The sequence below is a fragment of the Babylonia areolata genome, chromosome 10 (genome assembly GCF_041734735.1).
Source record: "Babylonia areolata isolate BAREFJ2019XMU chromosome 10, ASM4173473v1, whole genome shotgun sequence".
In the NCBI taxonomy this organism is placed as follows: Eukaryota; Metazoa; Mollusca; class Gastropoda; order Neogastropoda; family Buccinidae; genus Babylonia; species Babylonia areolata.
In genome coordinates, this window is record NC_134885.1 from 17,247,024 (window position 1) to 17,268,460 (window position 21,437).

The following is a 21,437-nucleotide window of genomic DNA, read 5'->3' on the forward strand; positions in this document are numbered from 1 at the left end:
ACATTTGATACCATAGCAAGTAAATATTAAAATAGCTAGCATTTGGAGTCCATACTCTAGACATTTCACCATGTGAAACAGGAAGAAAGAAAAGGAAATATCCAAGGAAATGAGTGTAATTTGTTAAGAGCTCAGTTACCTACTTTAAATGCTGACCACGCCCACTTCTGGTGCAGTGATAAGGTGGATCCCTTGCTTAAATGAACCACAAATGGGTAAGGCATAAGAAAAAACAAACAGAATGTGCAGAAGACAGTATTTAGTGACTGTGAGTGGCAGTCAGGCCTGCAATAGGTAGCAGTGGTGGTGGAGGTATCAGATAACAGTGTGCAGAGTGAAGCAGGACCCCAAATCCAGTGGAAGGGGGAGGGGCAGTGGAGTGGGCATGGTGGTGTGCCTATTTTCATATCAGTGGGTTTGACATTGGGCTGATGATTTGGATTCAGGCATTTGTTTGTTTTGGACATATATTGATTAGGAATCTGTGTCTGTAAGTATTGTATTTTACACAATTGTCTAAAAGGTGAATCTCATCTTCTAAACTGTTACAGGTATCACACAGTCTTTGCTCTTTCGGTGTATTTTTATATCTTCCCTGTTCGATTTGTAAGTCATAGGCGCTGATTCGTAACATAGTCAGCGCTTTCCTGTGTTGTGTATTTGCTGTATTCTTTAAATACGGTTCAGTTTTATAATTTGTCACAGCGTTCTTGTAAAATTCTAATTCAGATGAACTGTTTTGTTTCTGTTTCCAAAATTTTACATATTCATTTTCAAGCTTCTTGGATATAGCATACTTTAATCTTTTAACAGTAAAAGTGAACTGATTTTTCCAAATGTGATCTAATCCAGTGATAGTTAATACATTTTTTATGAAAAGTAGCCACTGAACATTTTCATTTGTTTGATGATACATGCATTTATATCTTGTGTATACAAGTGAATTTTGAGGAAGCTCCAATAGCCAATAATTTGACATATCATTTTTAGGCTAATAGGGAATCTTCCTAATTCTCCTAAAATGGGGAGAACCATTGCAAGTAACTGTTTACAAAACTTGACATGTGTGTGTGTGACGCATGTAGTGTATTTGTTCATGTGTATGTTAAATGTTTATCTTTTAATAAACAATATGTCCCTTTAAAAACACCTACTGACCCAGTATATTTGTGTTCTACACCTACCCATTTTGTGTGTGTTAAAATTCCCCAGCAAATAGGATTCGGTTCTTTACCTAATCCCTAGGCAAGCTGAGGGCTAATGTTTATAAATTTAGTGTGAAAGTGTGGCAAAGGTTTGTCAAATTGCCTTTTATGAGATCAAACAAGTTAATTTAACCTTGAGATATTCATGATGATGCAACAAAAGCATTAATTAGTTCATGTCTACTTTCCAGAATACATCATTGCAATCCTTTACTTAATCTTCTTTATCAATGGTAAACCCTCTTCTGTCACAAAATCTCAATAGTAGGTTAATAAATCTGCAACTCATCTCATCATATATATCTTTCACAAGCCTTTCATTCTCAAAAACTAAAAGCCTCTCATTCTAAAAAAAGACTTCTATGTGAATTACATTGGCCTTAAACATCCAAGAGAATAAAGTTAAAAACAACTTGTATGTGTAACTTCAGTAACTGGTTTTATACCCTTTTACCTTTCTGACCTAGTAAGGGTTTACAGTCCAACCTGCCTTGGCTTCCATTCTTTGTTTGACAACCACATGTTTGAAACCCCACATTTTCGATAAATGTCCTATGCTTTCAGAAAATTTGCTACACTCTGGTCCTTTCTTTTGGAAATCTTTCAAAAATGTCAGAAACTGTTGTACTGTTACATCATCAAAATGTATTCTTTCATTAGTTTCAATATATCAGTTCAAATAATATTTTAAACTATCAATCTCTATGTGTAGAGGACATGGATGAAAAGGAGAGATGGGAGAGGTGGGATAAAGTGTTGGAAGAGGATGGAGAAGGAAGGGATGCATTTAATGTCTTCTTGGGGGTTCGTGTGCAAATGAATGCATGCATGTATGTGTGTTGTGAGTGTTGTTATACTTGTTCAAAACAGTATTTCTGGTAAGTTTGTATCAATAACATTTTTTATACTCTGTACCTTATTCATGCCTTGTGTACTGTTAAACCTGACAAATGATGCTGAGTAAGCACTATAAAAATGCACATAATTATTATTATCAAAAGATGCAACTAAGCTGAAATCAAATAAGTCAATACATAGAAAAAGTATGAAGACAGGAATAGTCTCAGCAGTAAACATGAGATCTGCACTTCAGCATTGACAACTTTGAATATGGAGTGATGACTTAAAGTGGCCAATACAATTTACAATGCAGTCAGACAGTCATGACAATTACAGTGTTAACAGAGTATCACAGACAGCTGCTAGTGACCAGTCTCAACAGCCTGCTCTCTAACATCCTGCAATACTTGATGCTGAGTTTGTTTACATAACAGCCACAGCACTGGAATGAGAGGGGACAGAGGGATGACAGGGGAATTGAAGCATTGGACAGAGCTGCCAGCTATGTCAAAAAGATTACATGTTTGAGCACAAACACATATATGTGTGCAAACACAAACATACACACCCATACATACATTCTGAATAATTACTTGTTACTTTAATGAATTTCTGAATGTTCAAACCAAAGTCCAGTTAGTATCTAGTTGTAACTAATCCTCTCAAAGAAAGTTCTACATACTGTTTCAACTTATGTTAATAATAATGAAGACATGAAACTAATGAAAAACACACAAACACTCACTCACTCACGCATGCACACACACACACACACACACACACACACACACACACACACACAGAGGATGGGAGTGATATGAAGAGAAATATATTTACCAAACAAAATATACCTGTTTACACACACACACACACACACACACACACACACACACACACACACACACACACATACATACACACACATGCACACACAATATGCTTATACACACACCACACCAAACACACACACACACACAAACACGTACACACATGATGGGACTGAGGCCACAGTATTCACACCTGCCTGAAGGTTGCACAAACAGTACAATGTACATACAACTAAAAAGACAACTGCATCAAGACAGGTAAAGGCATGGTCAGTTTTGTCAGTCTGCATTACACAGGCACATGAACACTTTACCTTCTGCAGTTGCTGTACTGCCTGGAAATTACAACATCAATGTTGCCAATGTCAACAGTTAAAATACTGCTTCAGCTTTGTGCAGATGTCATCACAACAAATTACATCCAACTGTATTGGAGTTCCACCACATGCATGCACATTCACCCCATCTCACCAGCCCCCAAACCCATCCACACACACACGCACACAGAGAGTTATCTATGAACAGTGTAAAACAATGAAGATGTTTCCTTAACTGTTGTATAAACCAGGCAGCAATATGACAGGTTGTTTTCTTTACTGAGATTGGACTACTGCATTTTATGGTAACATGATGACAAATATGAACATGCCCAAGCATACACACACTATTATCACTCAAAGTGAAAAGACATTAAATCAAAGAAAGATATACACATAACAACACACACAGACAACATACACATGCGCATGCACACACACATCAGAATGGAGAACAAAACGACAAGATCTCGTGTTTCTTGTTGACAATAACATGTCTTTAGAAAATAAAAATAACAAGAGGCAAAGGCTTCAAGACTCACTTGTGCCTCGCACTTTATCCAGTAAAGGAATCATGAGGAGAAAAAAAAAGCAATTTAAAAAGTCATTGAAAAGTGCTCTGTATCAAATATGATATACAAAATAAGCTTGGGAGAAAAAAAAATTAAAGGCATGCATACAGGATCGAATCATGCATGTTCAGTTCCAATGCAAGCAGACTAATCCCCAAGGCTGCAGCAAATCTGAGGTCATATGACTAGATTTGATACTTAAAGTAATGTTGATGTTTTCTTCTTTGTGCGATAAATAGATGTGACTGGAGTGGACATAATAAGGCCATTCAAATAATGTTTTTTGTGTTTTATTATATCTTGATTATTCTTTTATTTTGGTGGTAAAGGAGACGTTGCCATTGCTTCAAGTACATCACAACACATGGTAGATCTCAAACCAGTCTGCAATGGGCTGAAAGAAACAATGCATTCAATTTTTCTTTTATGTTCATTCCAGTTAATTCAGTGTCCACTTAAGAATATTTATATGCAGTAAATATGTCAATGGTGTAGTTAGTATCACTGTAAGTGTTCTGTCCAGAATTTGTATTTCTTTCCTTTTAATTGTGAACAAGAAAAACAAGGTCATGTCGTCTGGGAACACAACCTACCTTCTAGTCAGCCAAATTCAGTGGAAAGAGGTTTTTAGAATTTTTGGATTTCTGAATATATCTCAACGAAATAAACTGTTAATAATTCGGAAATACAGCTTAATTCGGGAGACTTACAACCTGTTATTGGTATGACTGAAGATTTTTTTTCACACTATGTTTAAGCCAATTTTGGTATTGGCAGACAAAGTATTTCCAGAGAAAATGGCAATGTTAAAAGTTTACCACGGACACACAGACAGACAGACACAGACAACTGAACACCGGGTTAAAACACAGACTCACCTTGTTCACACAAGTGAGTCAAAAATAAAAGGATGAAAGGCACAAAACTGCGAATCAGCAGAAAAGTCTTTGGCTGCACCTTGTGCAATTGCAATGATGATGCTTTTGGAGTACAGCTTGCTCTATGTTTTTGAATTCAGTGAGTGAGTAAAGCACAAACAAACTGTCTTTCAAACAGAAATTATGGAAACAAACCATCTTCTCATTTTATACAAATGGCAGAAGTGAAATGTGGAGATGCTCTGGGATTTTTTTCAACCCCCACACACAAACACACACACTAACACAACTTAGCTGTGGCATTGCTGCAGTTTTCTTTTTGTCCTCTCCTTTACTTTCCCCCTTCCCCCACACTGCTCCTTGTCCTCACCTCCAGCAGGATGCAGTTTTCTTTGAGGGCATGGTCCTGAAAGTCTCGCTGTGCACGGACATAGGCGGCCATACAGTGTTTCAGCAGGCTGATGATCAGCTGGTACAGTTTGGGCAGCTCATCCAGCAGCTGTGCGTTCATGGCTTCATAGTCCTTCTTGGCTGCCTGCACCAGCTGTCCACAGCCAGCAGTGGTTATCACACACACACGCTTTAGTCCTAGACTCTGGTGTTTTTATTCCACATTTCAAAGATGTGGGTTCACTGCACTGGTGTCTGTGTGAAAGTTCTGGTGTAGTGGGTTTTCAGTGAAAACATACACTACTGATACATAATTGTTTCAGAATAAACATACTGGATATCTGTGGAATGGCCTGATACTCAGTGTTGTGGAATGTCTTCAGTTCTGTTGATCAAGCAGTCAATGCCCTGTCTCTCGAACAAATCCAGTATGATTAAAGAGAGTTGTGCAATCAACAACCACTTATCTAGTGAAGATCTAGTCATCAGCCCCATCCATATTTGATATGCAGCTTATGTTCAAATGTGTGTGTGTGTGTGTGTGTGTGTGTGTGTGTGTGTGCACAAGTTCTCATATTGATATGCACATGTCCTAAATTCTACTGTATTTGTGTTTGTGTATGATTTTCGATTTATGTTTGTACCCTTTAGGTACTATCCACCCCAATATTCCTTGTGACCCCAGTACACTTGGTAATAAAGACATTCTATTCTATTCTATTCTATATATGTAGAACCAGTATCCCATCTCTCTCAGTTATATATGTAGCCAAGCGCTCAGCTGGTTTCAGATACTGCTTCATGCACGAGCTGTACAGCAAATGCCTTTTCGCAATTAACCCGCTGGTCTTCAACAACCTGCGCAGAATGCATGGCACCATTTGAATTGTAAATGCAAAGCCCATTTTAAACACATGCTCTTAAACATCTATTAAATCAAGTCTCTGTATCGTTCACTGCAATATTATATTTGTTGTGCTTACACACACACTTGAATCAGTTAGAAGCATATTTGATTTTAGTTTAACTGTTCGTCAGTGTGAAGATTTCAACTGATGCTAAGCTTATGTCATTTTGTCTTTCTATCACACATAATGCTGTAGTTACATTTCTGTATGTGACTGCTGTTGGAAACTAAACCCACATTATTATAGTGTTTGGATGAGAATACGAGGGTCATTCAATAAATAAGGTGAATTTTTCGGTATAAGGACTTCTAATACAGATAGAAGCTTACTTTTTTTTCTTTTTTTTTTCAACGTAGTCTCCCAGCACTGTCACACACTTTTCCCATCTGTGCACAAGCTTCCGTATTCCCTCAGCGTAAAAATCTTTGGACTGATGTCTCAGCCAGTCGCTCACAACACTTTTGACTTCATCGTCACTTTCAAACTTCGTGCCTCTCGTGAACGCTTTCAAGGGACCAAACAGGTGAAAGTCTGAAGGGGCAAGGTCTGGGCTGTAAGGGGGATGAGGGAGCAGTTCCCAGCCCAGCTCGTTGATGGTCTGCACCGTTCGGGCTGCTGTGTGAGGCCTTGCATCTTTGGCACCCACCGGCAGCTGACCTTCGAGTAGCCAAGGTCATCATGGACAATTTTGTGTGCTGTCCCAACAGATAAGCTCAAAGTCCTTGCAATGTCATCCACTGTCACCCTTCTGTCAGACTGAATGAGGTCATTGACTGATTCAATCACCTCAGGAGACCTCACTTCTGTAGGCCTCCCAGGCCTGTCTTCATCCTCAACACTGCTCCGTCCTTCTTTAAACAATTTAGCCCACTTGTAGACATTTTTTCGGCTGAAACATGTGGCACCATACACAGTTGACATTCTCCTATGAATTTCAACTGGTTTGCACCCTTCAGCAACCAAAAACTTGATAACTGACCGCTGTTCAATCCTGGAGCATGCTTCTTGGTCGGCCATCTTTGTTAATCGCCAAAACTCTCAAAGTTTTTTTTAATCTGCAAAACAAATTAAATCCATGTGAAAAAGAAGTAAAAAAAAAAAAAAAAAAGAAAAGAAAGTAAGCTCCTATCTGTATTAGAAGTCCTTATACCGAAAAATTCACCTTATTTATTGAATGACCCTCGTAGATCAGGTATTTTGAAGACACAAAGCCGATTTTCATTGTTGACACTTAGCGACAATTACTCCACAACTAGTGTCGCTCGATGGCTTTGGCTGAGTTGAAAAAGTGTGTTTCTGACACACCATATTTCATTAAATATCTCTTTTGTCGGATCAGTAAATTACAAGTATTATATACTGACAGAATTGTCCCAATTCCATCTTTAAATCTATACCATTTGTGTTTGCCTACGTTAAACTGATTTAACGCAGTTTGTAATTTTTTGCAATGAACTCGCTAAAACTGATCCTTTTCAGGTGACTTAAATCAAGATTATAAATTCATCTTAAACAATCAACACTTCATTTTATACTCATTATAAAGTAGGTGTCCAGCTCTTTTATTTGCGACCAATCGAACGTAAATCGGTTCAGGAATCATTTAGGAATCTATCACTGAACACCTTGTAACAAACATAAATCTAATTAAATTTAGCCCAATTTGAGCCGATTTGCTTCGCAGTACACGCGAACGTCTTTGCAGTTCGCACAACTTGCATAAATAGATGGAGTGGGTGATCACTGGTCACTTTCACCTGAGCCAGTTTGCAGCAATAGCCAGCTAGCTGACCACTGACTGTGTGTCAACCAGTTGCCTCAACGGACAGTGTCTTGCTATGTATCACTGTAAGTACCCACTGTGCTAGGATGTTTATCGCGCTATTTGACCGATGACTGCCTTCAAACTTTTGTGTATTATCACGATGTGTTAGACTGTGTGTTTCTGATTTAGGCTGTTGCTTCCTCAGTCACAGAATGATGTTGGACATTAAAGGATTTCTGTTTGACTTGAGGTGCTATCTACTGTTCCATGATATGTTTGCACATAGATTTCATTCCCTTCAATGTCACAGTCAATGACGTCTCAGGGCACTTATTGTTCAAGAATGTTCTTTCTCATTTGCTGTCACTGATGAAGGTTAAGCTACTTATCCCGCTTCGGCGGAGGAGATTTACATGTTGAGCACAAGCTAAGCTATGTTAATATTTGACTTTGAAGCAACAGATTACTTGTGTAAGTTAATTCACCGCTTAATGGTTAAGCCATAATAGTTTTCAAATCAATGTATTGAGCACTGACTTACTATTTGGTTTCTCTGTTTGCTAGTGTTCAATATCAAATCCACTGATTCTATCTTTTCTATTATTCATGTATTATTCTACATGCTGATATCAGTTGTACTGGTACAGTGTTTCACTGACACCCAGTACCATCGCTTCACAGTTACAGTGTGCTGAGTACTCTATGATGTGTGTAGTATGTTGCTGTGGTGATTACAGGATAGCATTGGATTAATATCAGTTACAGGTTAAAACCATCCGATCTGTATCACAGTCTGTTAATTGTAATTTAGCTATCATACTCTCTCCTATAAGGCTTACTTCAGTATAGTATTACATGATAACTGATTCATTTGAGTCACTCTGATACAGTATGAGCTTTACTTAAATCTATACTGTCAGTGTACTTTCACTAAATCAGCATGGCTTTAACCACTTTAATTGCACTATTTAAATGTATAAAAATGTCATTTGATGTCAGTGTTTGGTCTTCAGGCATATGCATTATTTATGCTATGTTGTTGCCTACTCCAAACCAAGTGGTAGTCTTTCCACTGCAATATATGATGTGCTTACTATCCACTTGCATTCCTGACATGTACTTATTATATTTGTTGTGTCTTATTCAGGCATTGTCTTCTCATCTTCTTCTTATTTTCTTATATCCTTATAACTATTGTCAAATAAAACAATAGGAAACCCTTTTTGTGACTGGCCGTCTATATGTCCTTGGGCCAGTGCATGGATCTTTGAACTATCCTTTAATAAAGTGAATCATCAGTAATTCTTTTGTTCCATCCCCTTTATAATAATATACCACTTGGTTCATAACAAACATGGCTACAAAAGTGGCGTTACCGACAGGATACTGATCCACAACAAAATTGATCCAAACTATATTTCTTTTAATGTTAAATTCTTTTATCCAAATTAAATCCAAACAAAAAATTAAAGCCCCTTACCACCAAGTGTACTTTGTTACAACTATAATATTCTAAAGCATTCAATTCAAATCAATTTTGATATATCAAAAATTCAATACAATTAATTAGTGCAAAAGCAAAGTGTAAACTGCAACAACAAAAGTGTAAATTACAACAATCATTCCAATATCTCAGTAAGAAGCAAATTTGTGGGACCAAACGTTGTGAGCTAGAAAGTGAATGTTTCCACCTATGGCAGTCCACAGTGACTGGTTATATATATATGTGTGTGTGTGTGTGTGTGTGTGTGTGTGTGTGTTCTTGTTTGAACCTTTTTTCTGTCTTTGGTATGACCTTCCAATAATCTGGTCCTCAAAACAAAAACACGCAAACACTTGTGTTGGAACTGTACTTATTTCCACCCTAACCAGTTAATCTACTTGGTTTTATCCATCCGAGATTCAACGTTTCCTGTCTTCATCACAACTTTCTGGCATGGATACTTCACAACAAAAATTCCAAAAGCTTGCTGAACACTGCACAGAGAAACTAATATACTGAAAAGATGGTGGATGGAGTGCCAGATAATATTTGCTTACACTTTCACTCAACCAAATCAAATCCTTTATGTTTTGAAGCAGCAAGCACATTGTTCAGGCCTCTGGGTTTTTTTTTCATCTGGTACAAAGTTTGTTTTCTCTCACATGGTCTAAAAACTGCAATTCAATAAACCAGGTCTGTAAACTGAAAAATAAAATAAAATAAAATAAACTCATCACTAATCCAGCAACAATCTAACCCATACCTTTAAAAACTTGATTTCCAGAATATCTGGTTGCACTTGCATCCCTGTACATATTCAAGACTCTTTTCACCTCTTCAGTGCCCCATACATATATATACATCATGAAAAATGCATAGCTATTCGCCCCATAATGATTATATACATCCTCTTCATTTCAGGATTTTTCACAGTTGCATTCTAAAGTTGATGTGTCCAAAAAAACACCAGTCAGAAAGCTTGATATGTCTACTTTCATAATCCATGAGGGGCAACAGCCAATCACACGCTGTATGGTGATCAATGGTACTGTGTATGGTAATTACTGTATATTATTGTCAGTACCCCTCTCAGAAAGTTTCAAGATGGTGGACAATGCATTTTGCACTTGAAGGTAAAACAAATCTTGTTAGATGGTTCAACTGATGTGAACGAACTTGAAAGTGATGATTTGCAGAAAGGATGGAAAGTGGGGGTTATTGTAGAGCTAGATGTTGCAATGGAAGGAAATGGAGAGTGGACAGGAGGCCAAGAATAGCTCTGTGACTGACCTTGACTTGATCTCAAAGACACACATCCCCTTATTCAGGGCAAGGAGGGAGGCAGGTGTTTAAAGAATGAATGGAACAAGGTCATGCGTTGCATGAATCACTGGAGAAACATGGGTATCGGCAGAGCAAAGACAAAAAGAGGAACCAGAGCAGGCAGACTTTGCCGTTTGTGGACCTCTGTCCCCTGCACTGATCGCCCTGTCTCCAATGTTAGCCCTGCTGTTGCTGTGACGGTCATTAACAACCTCAACATCCATGTTCAAGCTGACTCCTTTACTTCCCGTGACACTGTCCTCTCTGACACTCTTCCAAAATGTGTTGTATCTTCCGTGATTGGCTCTGGTCTGCTTTCTACCCCTTCCACACCTGTCTCAACTCCCGGACCTTTCTCTGCCTTCCCACTGTCCTCCACTGCTCAGTCACCATCGTCTCCTTCCGTTGCCTGTCTGTCTGACTCACCTGCTTCACCATTAAATTTCTCTCAGCCTGCCTCTGATCTCTTTCATGCCTGCCTGTTCAATGCTCAATCTGTCTGATCTGATCAAAAGACTGACTATATTTCTGATTATATTTAAAAAAAAACAACCTTTGATGTCGTATTTCTCATTGAAACCTGGTTGAAATTACAAGGTCATGAACCCAAGCTTAAACAACTGACCCCCCCTGGATACAAAACCAAGTCACTTCCTCGACTGTCTCGTGGAGGTGGCATCGCCATTGTCTACAAAGACATCTTGGAGTCTTCCCTTTCCTTCTCCCACAACCATGCCTTTCCACATGACACTTTTGAAATGCTCAAAGTCACTCTCAATGTTCCTGGTCACTCAATCATCTTCTGTTGTCTCTATCGTCCTCCTCCTAGTCGTAAAAACAACCTAACGTCTTCTGTTTCACGATGAGTTCCGAACATTACTTGATTACTACAACGTTCGTTCTGGCAAACTTATCATCCTCGGAGACTTCAATTTTCATTTCAACAACCAAACTTGCACTGATGTCAAACGCCTATGTCTGTTTCTGTCCAATTATTCTCTCTCTCAGTTTGTTACAGAACCAACACACACATCTGGCCATACGTTGGACTGGCTCATCACATGTGACTCCGATGCCATGACTGCGTCAGTGACTGTAACTGACAAACTCTCTTCCGACCATTCTGCTGTCATATTCTTGCTTAATATTTCAAAACCTACCAGAACAAAAAAAAATCTGTTACTCGTCACAACCTGAAATCCATCAACATTAACACTTTTTCTTTTCAAGCTGCTGAACGCCTTTCCAAAATTTCTTCCTGCACCGATGTCTCTACACATTACAACACTGTCCTCTCTCAACTGCTGGATGAACATGCACCCCCCACTACCTGCATGCTCCCTGATAGACCTCCTGCCCCATGGTACACACCAGACATTCGACTTGCGAAACGTAAACGTCGCCAATTGGAACGGCGATGGCGATCAACAAAACTTAAAGTCCACAATCAAATCTTCCGAAAACAAATAAATAAAGCCAAACATATGATCTCATCAGCAAAGACAAACTTCTTTTCTTCTCAAGTTCTTGATGCCACATCCACCAAATCTCTTTACTCTATCATGCCAAATCTTCTTGGTACTGCAAAAAACAAACAAACAAACAGACTCCTCTTCCTTCTGCCTACACTTTATCTGAACTCCCCAATGTCTTCTCCTCTTTCTTTTTCGACAAAGTCCAAAATATTTGTACCATCTTAGACCAAATGCCTTTCCAACCTGCTCATCCTGATCCTCAATTCAACGGCACTCATCTCCATTCCTTTAATCCATTAACTGAAACAGAAATCCATGAAATCCTGAAAGAAATGACAATAAAATCCTGTGAGCTCGATCCTATACCAGCTTCTGTCTTTTCCCAATGTGTCTCACAGGTTCTCCCCACAATCACCAATATTGTCAACTCATCCCTTCTCACTGGAACGTTTCCATCAACTTTCAAAACTGCAATCGTCCGGCCTCTTCTGAAGAAATCCAACATTGACGCAAACATTTTGAAAAACTATCAACCAGTTTCTAATCTTCATTTCCAGTCCAAACTCCTTGAAAAAGCTGTCCTGAAGCAGCTCAACAATCACCTTTGTTTCAACAATCTCATCCACTCATTTCAGTCTGCCTATCGTACTGACCATAGCACCAAAACCACTCTCCTCCACATCCTGAATAACCTACTGCTAGCGTCCGACTCAGGACAGATCTCCCTTCTCACTCTTCTCGACTTGTCAGCTGCCTTTGACACGATAAACCATTCAATCCTTCTTCCCCGTCTTCATTTTACATTTGGTATCAACAGCACTGTCCTAAACTGGTTCAAATCTTATCTCACTGATCGATTCCAGTCTGTCGTTGATAATTTCCAGTCTGAACCCGTTAAAATTGAACATGGAGTCCCACAGAGATCTGTTTTAGGCCCAGCGCTCTTCACACTGTACACTGCTCCTCTCGTTGAAATTATTAACCACCATAATGTCAGTGATCATTCTTACGCTGATGACACTCAACTTCAGAAGAACTTCAGTTGTCACTCTTGCAAGAAACATCCAACTGCTTCCTGGACATTCAAAATTGGATGACTCTAAATAAGTTACAATTGAACGCGGACAAAACTGAAACAATGATCATAGCAACTAAACAAAAACTCTCTTCCATCACAACTGACACAATCAAACTTGGCAGTACATCCATCCCTCTTTCCAGTTCAATCAGGAACCTCAGCATTGCCCTTGACAACACACTGTCCATGCAAAAATTTATCAGTCAAACATGTCAATCCTGCTACTGTCAATTGCAGCGCATCAGTTCCATCTGTATATCTGTCCATTGACGCAACATCTAGACTTGTCGTTTCTCTCATTCTCTCTCGCCTTGACTACTGTAATTCTCTATTGTCTGGTTTGCTTGCTTCATCCATTCAGTCCCTTCAGTGTGTACAAAACTCTGCTGCCCGACTCATCCTCAGAAAGAAAAGATCTGAGCACATCACTCCTCTTTTGCAACATCTCCACAGGCTCCCTGTCTCACACAGAATAAAGTACAAGATCAGCACTCTATGTTATAAATGTATTCACAAACCATCCCCTTCCTATCTCTGTGGCTGCCTTCACCTCTACACTCCATCTCACTCACTACGATCAGCTTCGGATCCACTCTGCATATGCATACCCAGATTCAAACTCTCGACTGTTGGCTGCCATTCTTTCTCTGTCTCTGGACCTTGCTATTGGAATGAACTTCCTCTTTCACTTCGTCAAGTCTCCACACTCAACTCTTTCAAGTCTGGCCTTAAAAACCACCTCTTCCCAAAATAGCCTCCCCTCCCCGCCTCTTCCTTGTCTTCAGTTTCTCCAGTTTTAGAGTTATGCATGCGTGTGAATGACTGGTGCGAAAGTGCTTTGATTTGTCTATGCACAAGATTCAGCGCTATATAAATACCATTATTATTATTATTATTATTATTATATTTTTGAAAATCATGGTGGCATTTCAAAGAAAGGGCTCAGATATTGCCTGCAGGCCAATTCTTAGTAGTACTCACCCCCATCCCCTGCACTGTATGCCAACTGGGTCACTGTTAACCTCTTTGATGCTGTCTAAAAGTGAGAATGAGGTGAGTGGGTATGTCACTGGTATGCATTGCAAGACCTGTGTGTGTGTGTGTGTGTGTGTGTGTGTGTGTGTGTGTGTGTGTGTGTTACTTCTATTCCTCTTGAAATAACTAAGCTAAAAGACAAAGTTTGCTTACTACATTTCTACTGTCGTTGCCAAGGAACTATGAGTGAATGATGGGTTGAAAATGTGCAGAATTCCAGAATTTTAGATTATGATGCATGACTCTATGTGTACATAATGTACAGTGACGCATTCAGTTTTTATGTATTTTCTAGGTACATTAAAGCTGCTGTTACTAACATCCTTTTGCATATATTCAGAAAGAAATGTCTTTCTCACTTTTAAGGTCCACTCACTGAGTGAGTTAACTCACTCCAGATGAAGGGCAACAGTTTTAAACAAAGGACCCTGATCGGGGCCTTAGTTTTGAATTTTTGGAGGGGCACCTAATTCGCAAAATGATGTTATAAGCTAAGAATATCTCAACTGACCTATCCACTCTCCACTGCGACCAGTAAATGCAGTGTGTGTTGCTGTGCTTGCGAGCAGGAGAGTTATTTTCATGGTGGCTGGTTTATGTGAACAGTGTATGTCAACAATGGCATCTGACCCAGTTTCTTCTCAGTCACAAGACTGACAACAGAATTAGACAAAGGGGCCCAATGTGGCTATATAACGTACTGAATTTAATCTGTTTCAAAATCTTTGTGCTTTTCTGGATTTATTTACAAGTCATCAGTGCGTGCAAATTTCAACAAAAAATATGGACACTTATTATTGCTTGTTACTTTTGTGTGCATGAGTGTTATTGCTTCTTTTTTTATTATTATTATTATTATTATTCTTTCTTTGTGTACTTTTCCAATTCACATTATTTGAAAATTTTGAACTTTCATTTTTTGTGTGTATCTTTTTTTTTCCCTCTCCATTGTCACCCTGGTTCTGAACTTTTTGCAGTGGGTTAGACACTGGAGCGTACTGTAAAAGTTTGAAGTATAAGAATAACCTCAGTGATAATAGTAGTAGCTTTCTCAGATTTCAACTTACCCAACATGTTAATGGAGCAAAAAAAAAAAAAAAAAAAGCAAAAAAAAAAGCTTTAAATGGATAGCAGTGTAACTATTGTCTGTGCTAACTGTCGGTACGAATAATGCCGGTAAAAGGAGAGATGTATTTCATTTCCTCAGAAGTAAAAAGCACTCCATTTACTTCCTCCAAGACGCAACACTTTGAACAAAGATCTGAGAAGTTCACATCTGAAGAATGGGGATATAAATGTTTTTTCGCATCTAACAATTCTAATTCTAGAGGTGTTGCAATCCTACAAAATAACAACTTTGAATTTAAAGTGAAAATGTACACGGAGATGAAGGGGGTAGCTTTATTATTGTCACACTTGTAATTAATAATAAGAATTTTATACCAGGCAATATTTATGGTCCAAAAAGAGATAATCCAGAGTTTCATAAAAAAACATTACGAAGCACCCAGTAGATTCAAAATAACCTGATGTAATTGTGGCAGGAGACTTTAACCTTGTGCTAGACCCTTCACAAAGATTATGACAATTATAAGCATGTTAATACTCCTAAAGCCAGAAAAGCAGTGGAAGAAATGATTAATGACCTTGACCTCACTGACATTTGAAGAGATTTAAATCCAGACTGTAGGCGTTTTACTTGGCACAGAATCAACCCTATTCAACAAAGTAGATTAGATTTTTTTCTCTTATCTCTGGTTATGTTGTATCTTTAATAGAAGACACTGACATCTTCAGTGGATATAGATCAAATCATTCTATGATCCTCTTGAAATTAAAATTTGGCCCAGAACCAACACACAATACTTTTTGGAAAATGAATACATCCTTATTAGGAGACAGACAATATGTCTATCGAAAATCGATTCTAAATATTCCCACAAAAGAGATCCAGTTTTTAATATCAGATGATATGATTTTAGATATTCTGTTAACGAAAATCAGGTCAAAAACAATAACCTGTGCATCAATGGAAAAAAAAAAGGCAAATCAGGTAGAACTGAAACTTGATGCTGATATACACATTTTAGAGAAGAAAGAAAATAAAACACAGGAAGATTTCGAACATCTTAGCTCTAAAAAGAAACTCAGAGAATTCTACATGAGAAAAATATGGAAGGATTACTCCTTCGTTCAAAGGCTAAATGGATAGCTGAAGGAGAGCAGATTTCAAAATATTTTTGTAACTTTGAGAAAAGACATTATATTAGTAAATGTATGACTAAACTTATTGATAAAGATGACTTAGTTATTACTGAACCAAGAGATATATCAAATCATGTTAAAGGATTTTACAAACAACTTAACAGGGAAAGGGATATTGAATATTGTGAAATAGCTCACCCTATAAGCAATATGTTAAAATTAAACACTGAAGAAGCCAACAAATTAGAAGGGGAAATAAATTTAGAAGAAACAAGTATGAAAAATTCAAAAAGTCCAGGAACAGATGGACTCTCTGCAGAATTTTTCAAAGTGTTTTGGGGCAAGATAGGACCCTTAATTGTCAGAGTTTTAAGTATAGCATATGCAAAAGGTGAACTTACTCGAACATAAAAAGAAGGCATTATACTTTGCATTCCAAAAAGAGACAATGGGAAGACATAAGGAACTGGAGACCAATGTCCCTCTTAAATACAGTATATATGATAGGAACAACATGTATAGCTAACCAAATAAAGACTATTACCCACTTTGATTAATGATGATCAAACTGGCTTTATTCCTGGGAGGTATACAGGAGACAATATTAGATTGATTATGATTTGATACAGAACCTAAATCGCAAGAAACTACCTAGCCTTCTGTTAAATGTAGATTTTGAAAAGACATTCGACTCTTTAGATTTGAACTTTATGTTAAAGGTATTGAAGGCTTTTGGTTTGGGGAAAAGCATAAACAAGTGGATCGGTACTTTTTCCACTGATGTTAAGTCTACTGTAATTACTAATGAACATGCATCTACGTGGTTCTCTGTCAAAATAGAATGTAGACAGGGTGACTGAAACTCTCCTTTTTATTCTGCCTGTAGAAACTCTTGCAATAATGATCAGATAAAATGAAGATATCAAAGGCACTGCAATAAATAATATTGAACATAAAATATCCCAAAATGCAGATGACACAGAGTTTGCTTTAACAGATGATAAAAAATCATTTGAAATGTGTATATCAGTGATAAGGAATTCTGGCACAAAATCTGAATTACACATGAATGCTGGAAAAACAAGTGTAGTTTGGTTCAGATGCAAAAAGAGGTCAAAGACAAGATACATGCAACACCTTGGCATGGAATGGAATTCCCCTAAATTCAAAGTGCTTGGTATTTGGTTTACTAACGACCAAAAAGATTGTGAAAACATGAATTACAATGAAAAATTAACAGAAATAACATTGTTCAAAATATGGATGAGATGACAAATAACACCACTTGGCAGAGTTGCAGTTCTTAAATCACTTATCCTGTCAATATTAATTTATTTATGGTTATTGCTTCCAAATCGTCCTGGTGATTTTATATAAGACTTGCAAAAAAGGGCTATTTTTTTTCGTATGGAACAATAAACAGGATAGAATAAACAGAAAAACTGTAACAAAAAATATATAATGGTGGTTTAAATGTTCCTGACTTGAAAACATTTTTGTGTTCTTTAAAACTAACATGGCTTAGAAAAATAAAAGACACAAACCATAAATGGAAAAATATAGCATTAGAGAATTATTCATTTATTGATAATATAGAAAATTAAGGACCAAAGACATTAGGAATGTACAAAACAAAAAATAAATTTTGGACAGAAGTTCTTAAAGCATATGATAAATTTCATCATAAAACAGAAATACAGAATCCGAGGGAGATGCTTGCTGAACCTATTCTCTTTAATACAAAAACTGTATTGAAAAATTATTTAAAAAGTTGCTGACTTTATTGGAGATAATAAACAGATTTATCTTTTACAGAATTCAGACAAAAATATGATTTAACAATGGATTTGTGACATATACTGGAATGAAAATGTCAGTAAAAAATGCATACGGAATTGTAACATACCTATAAATGTTAATACCATTGCTGAGAAAAACTCTGCATTGCAAACACTACATTCTGTTAAAAAAGGAACACAACTGAATTACAACATCTTGTGTGACAGTGGACCAAAGCCTAAATGTTGAAAGAAGTGGGAAGAATAAATAATGTAAGAAATCAAATGGAAAGAATGTTTCCTTGAAATCAAACAAAGTAAAGATATTAACTTTAAATGGCTTCAGGTTAGAATAATCCATAGAATTCTGGCAACAAATGTAATCCTTAAAGAAATGGGAATAATGAATAACCATAGTGTAATTTTTGTAATACTGAAAAAGACAGTACTGATCAAATGTTTTGGAAATACCATGTTCTGCTGTGTTTTTGGAAACATATTCAGACTAGTATATTTAATGAAAGTTGTGGATTATCATCAAATTTGAGATTAACTGAAAACCTGATTTTGTTTGGATGCGACAGTAACATCAAAACTGATGTGGTATTTGATCTTATTATTCTTGTTGTTAAATCCTACATTTATAAGTGTAAAAGGGATAATAGTCAGCCTCACTTAACGATATTTTGAGTACTACTTACATACAGATATAAAATAGAAAAGCACATAGCAAGTATAAACTTCAGACTAAATGAATCTTCTGCCAACTGGTATTATTACAAAAACCTGCTCAGTGAAAATCTCTGACTCCATTTTCTTTTCCGTTTGGATACTTGTTTCATTTCACAAAAAGAATCAGTTCCCAACAAATATATGTACTGGCCATGTACTGTTCAGGATAACCTGAAACAATTTTAACAGATGGATCCTCATTACAATTATTAGGTCACCATCACCATTTATCACCTTTGTGGCAATGGGGCCGTTATGTTTCTCTTATGTTTCCTGTGACCCATGTAATTTGACTGCTAAATGTGTGCAGCCAGTTAGGAATCGAGGTGTCATATTATAAGTAATAGATAATCCTTTTTTTTTTTTTTTTTTTTTTGAAGATACTCTTTCAAACAATTACCATGCCTGAACTGAAATTACCGAACATGTCATAAGTAATAGTTTCATTGTAATGTGTAACTTGTTACATGAAAATGTTATGGTGATGATGTTGAAGAGAAAATATGTGACCCTCCATCACTGAATGTCACTTTGCACCTGACCAACTTTTCCGCTAGCGCCGATTTTAGGCGAGTGGGGGTCAGGTTGTCGATTTTCAGATTTTGACTTCACAGTAAACTTTAGGCTTTCTTTTATCTCATATTGAAATATCAAGGCATAATTGTGTCTTCTTTTGCCTTAAAAGTGTGCTTGAAATACCTAACCCATCATTCTGATCGCCTATGACTTCGCAAAATCGATCAACTTTGACAAGTTTGCCCTCCCTAATATCTTGGAATCGACCGGTCGAATCACACATCGTTTTAAAGGTCAAGGCCGTCTCTTTCAGTCTCTGTCCTTCTTATTGTTTAAGTTTTAAACTACGAGCCAATCGACGCATTCAAAATAAGGATACACTACCTAAACAATGCGTCACTATTAAGGAAAAACCCCTCTGTCACTGGCTGAGAGAGACCACGTGACGAAACCAGCCATTCAGCACGCTAGCTTTAATAAACATGGTCGCAGTGTACGGAAGCACGCATTTCAAGAGAGTCTTGGCAATTTCCTGACAAGATACACTTGCGTTGCACACATTTTGCCATTAAGTGAAGCAGACGACATTTGTGAGTTTCTAACCCAGTACTTCATTGATGGAACTGACCATTCCAACTAGGCTGATGGTCATGAAATCGATCTCAGTGAATATGAAGACGACGCTGATTTCGAAAGCAGACGACACAGGATTGTCGTTCAGCTTTCATCAACAATAATTACTATTAATTTTGATGTAGATGACGAATCAACATTTGCACTACATACAGACAGGTTGGAAGCCTTCACCTGTAATTGCCGAAATCAACATGCGCCAGGTGCCATCAGTGGTGTGATTGACATTGAAACGAGTGAAACTGACATGCTGCACTGAAGTGAGAGAATTGTGTTTGGATCTCACAATTCACACAAGGAAAATGCAAGCAAAGTGACTAGGGAACTCGATATAGCTCAAGTGTCTGAAGGTGAGCATTCAGGTTTTACCCACATTGACAACTACTGAAATGTAATGATGGTATAATCAATTGATAATAATTTATTTAACAATGATTGACTCAAGACTGATTTATTGTTTCTACATTGGTACATAAATTCACTGTTTGACATGTGGAATAAAAATGATTAAAAGAATAAAGTGAATCTGAGGAAATTAGCAGAGTGTAAATTAAAAGAAAATCACACACACACACACACACAATATGTCACTCTCTCTCTCTCTCTCACACACACACTGTGTGTGTGTGACACAATGTGTATACATGTCACTCACTCACTCACACACACACACACTATGTCACACACACACTCACACACACACACACACACACACACTGTGTGTGTGTGTGTGTGTGACACAATGTGTATACATGTCACTCACTCACTCGCTCACACACACACACACACACACACACACACTGTGTGTGTGACACAATGTGTACACATGTCACTCACTCACACACACACACACACAAACACACGCACACACACACACACATGGCCCCTTCACAATTGAACCATTCCATGTGACTGAGCATGGGGAGGTACAAGGGCATGACATTATGAACAGTTTTCAGTTTCACAGAATTTGCTTCAATGGATATTTTATGTGAATGTGTGTCAGGTTGGTGTGTGTGTGCGTGTGTTTTTCTCTCTGTGTGTGTGTGTGTGTGTGTGTGTGTGTGTGTGTGTGTGTTTCTGTGTCTGTGTGCGTTGTTTTGAGGTAAATAAATATTGAGTTGTGTCAACAGTAAATACTAACAGTATTACTATTTGTTAATTTCTTTTTCAGCCCTGAAAGATATGATGGTACTTTATATGCCTGCCTGTACACCAGTTCTGAGATCACTGCTGGTAAGTTATGTCATTAGGAGGAGAGGCAACACCACCACACTAACTACACTGTCAACTAAAGAATTGTTTGCTGGTGAACTCCAATCTATGAGTGAGTGATTTGTGGTCAACTGTTAATGTACTTTGATTTATAGTATAAATTCACCATTAAGTGTGCAAAGTTAGTTTCTTTTTACAAACTTTGTATAGATGTACATGTATGGAATTGTAAAGTTTTGCATAGACATTTACATAAATGATA

At 37.5% G+C, this 21,437-nt stretch overlaps 1 protein-coding gene across 4 annotated transcripts in view; it reads right to left on the minus strand.

The window, feature by feature from the left end:
* The window catches only part of LOC143286835 (dynamin-binding protein-like), a 274,661-nt gene that overhangs the window by 70,239 nt on the left and 182,985 nt on the right, over positions 1 to 21,437 (minus strand). For 3 of the 4 annotated variants that reach the window (XM_076594658.1, XM_076594657.1, XM_076594661.1), the window contains 2 exons: positions 5,010 to 5,183; positions 3,187 to 3,207 (listed from right to left, as the gene is read on the minus strand). In XM_076594658.1, the coding sequence (XP_076450773.1) occupies positions 3,187 to 3,207; positions 5,010 to 5,183 (195 nt within the window). The remainder of the gene's footprint in view (positions 1 to 3,186; positions 3,208 to 5,009; positions 5,184 to 21,437) is intronic. The other variant, XM_076594659.1, reaches the window with a different exon arrangement.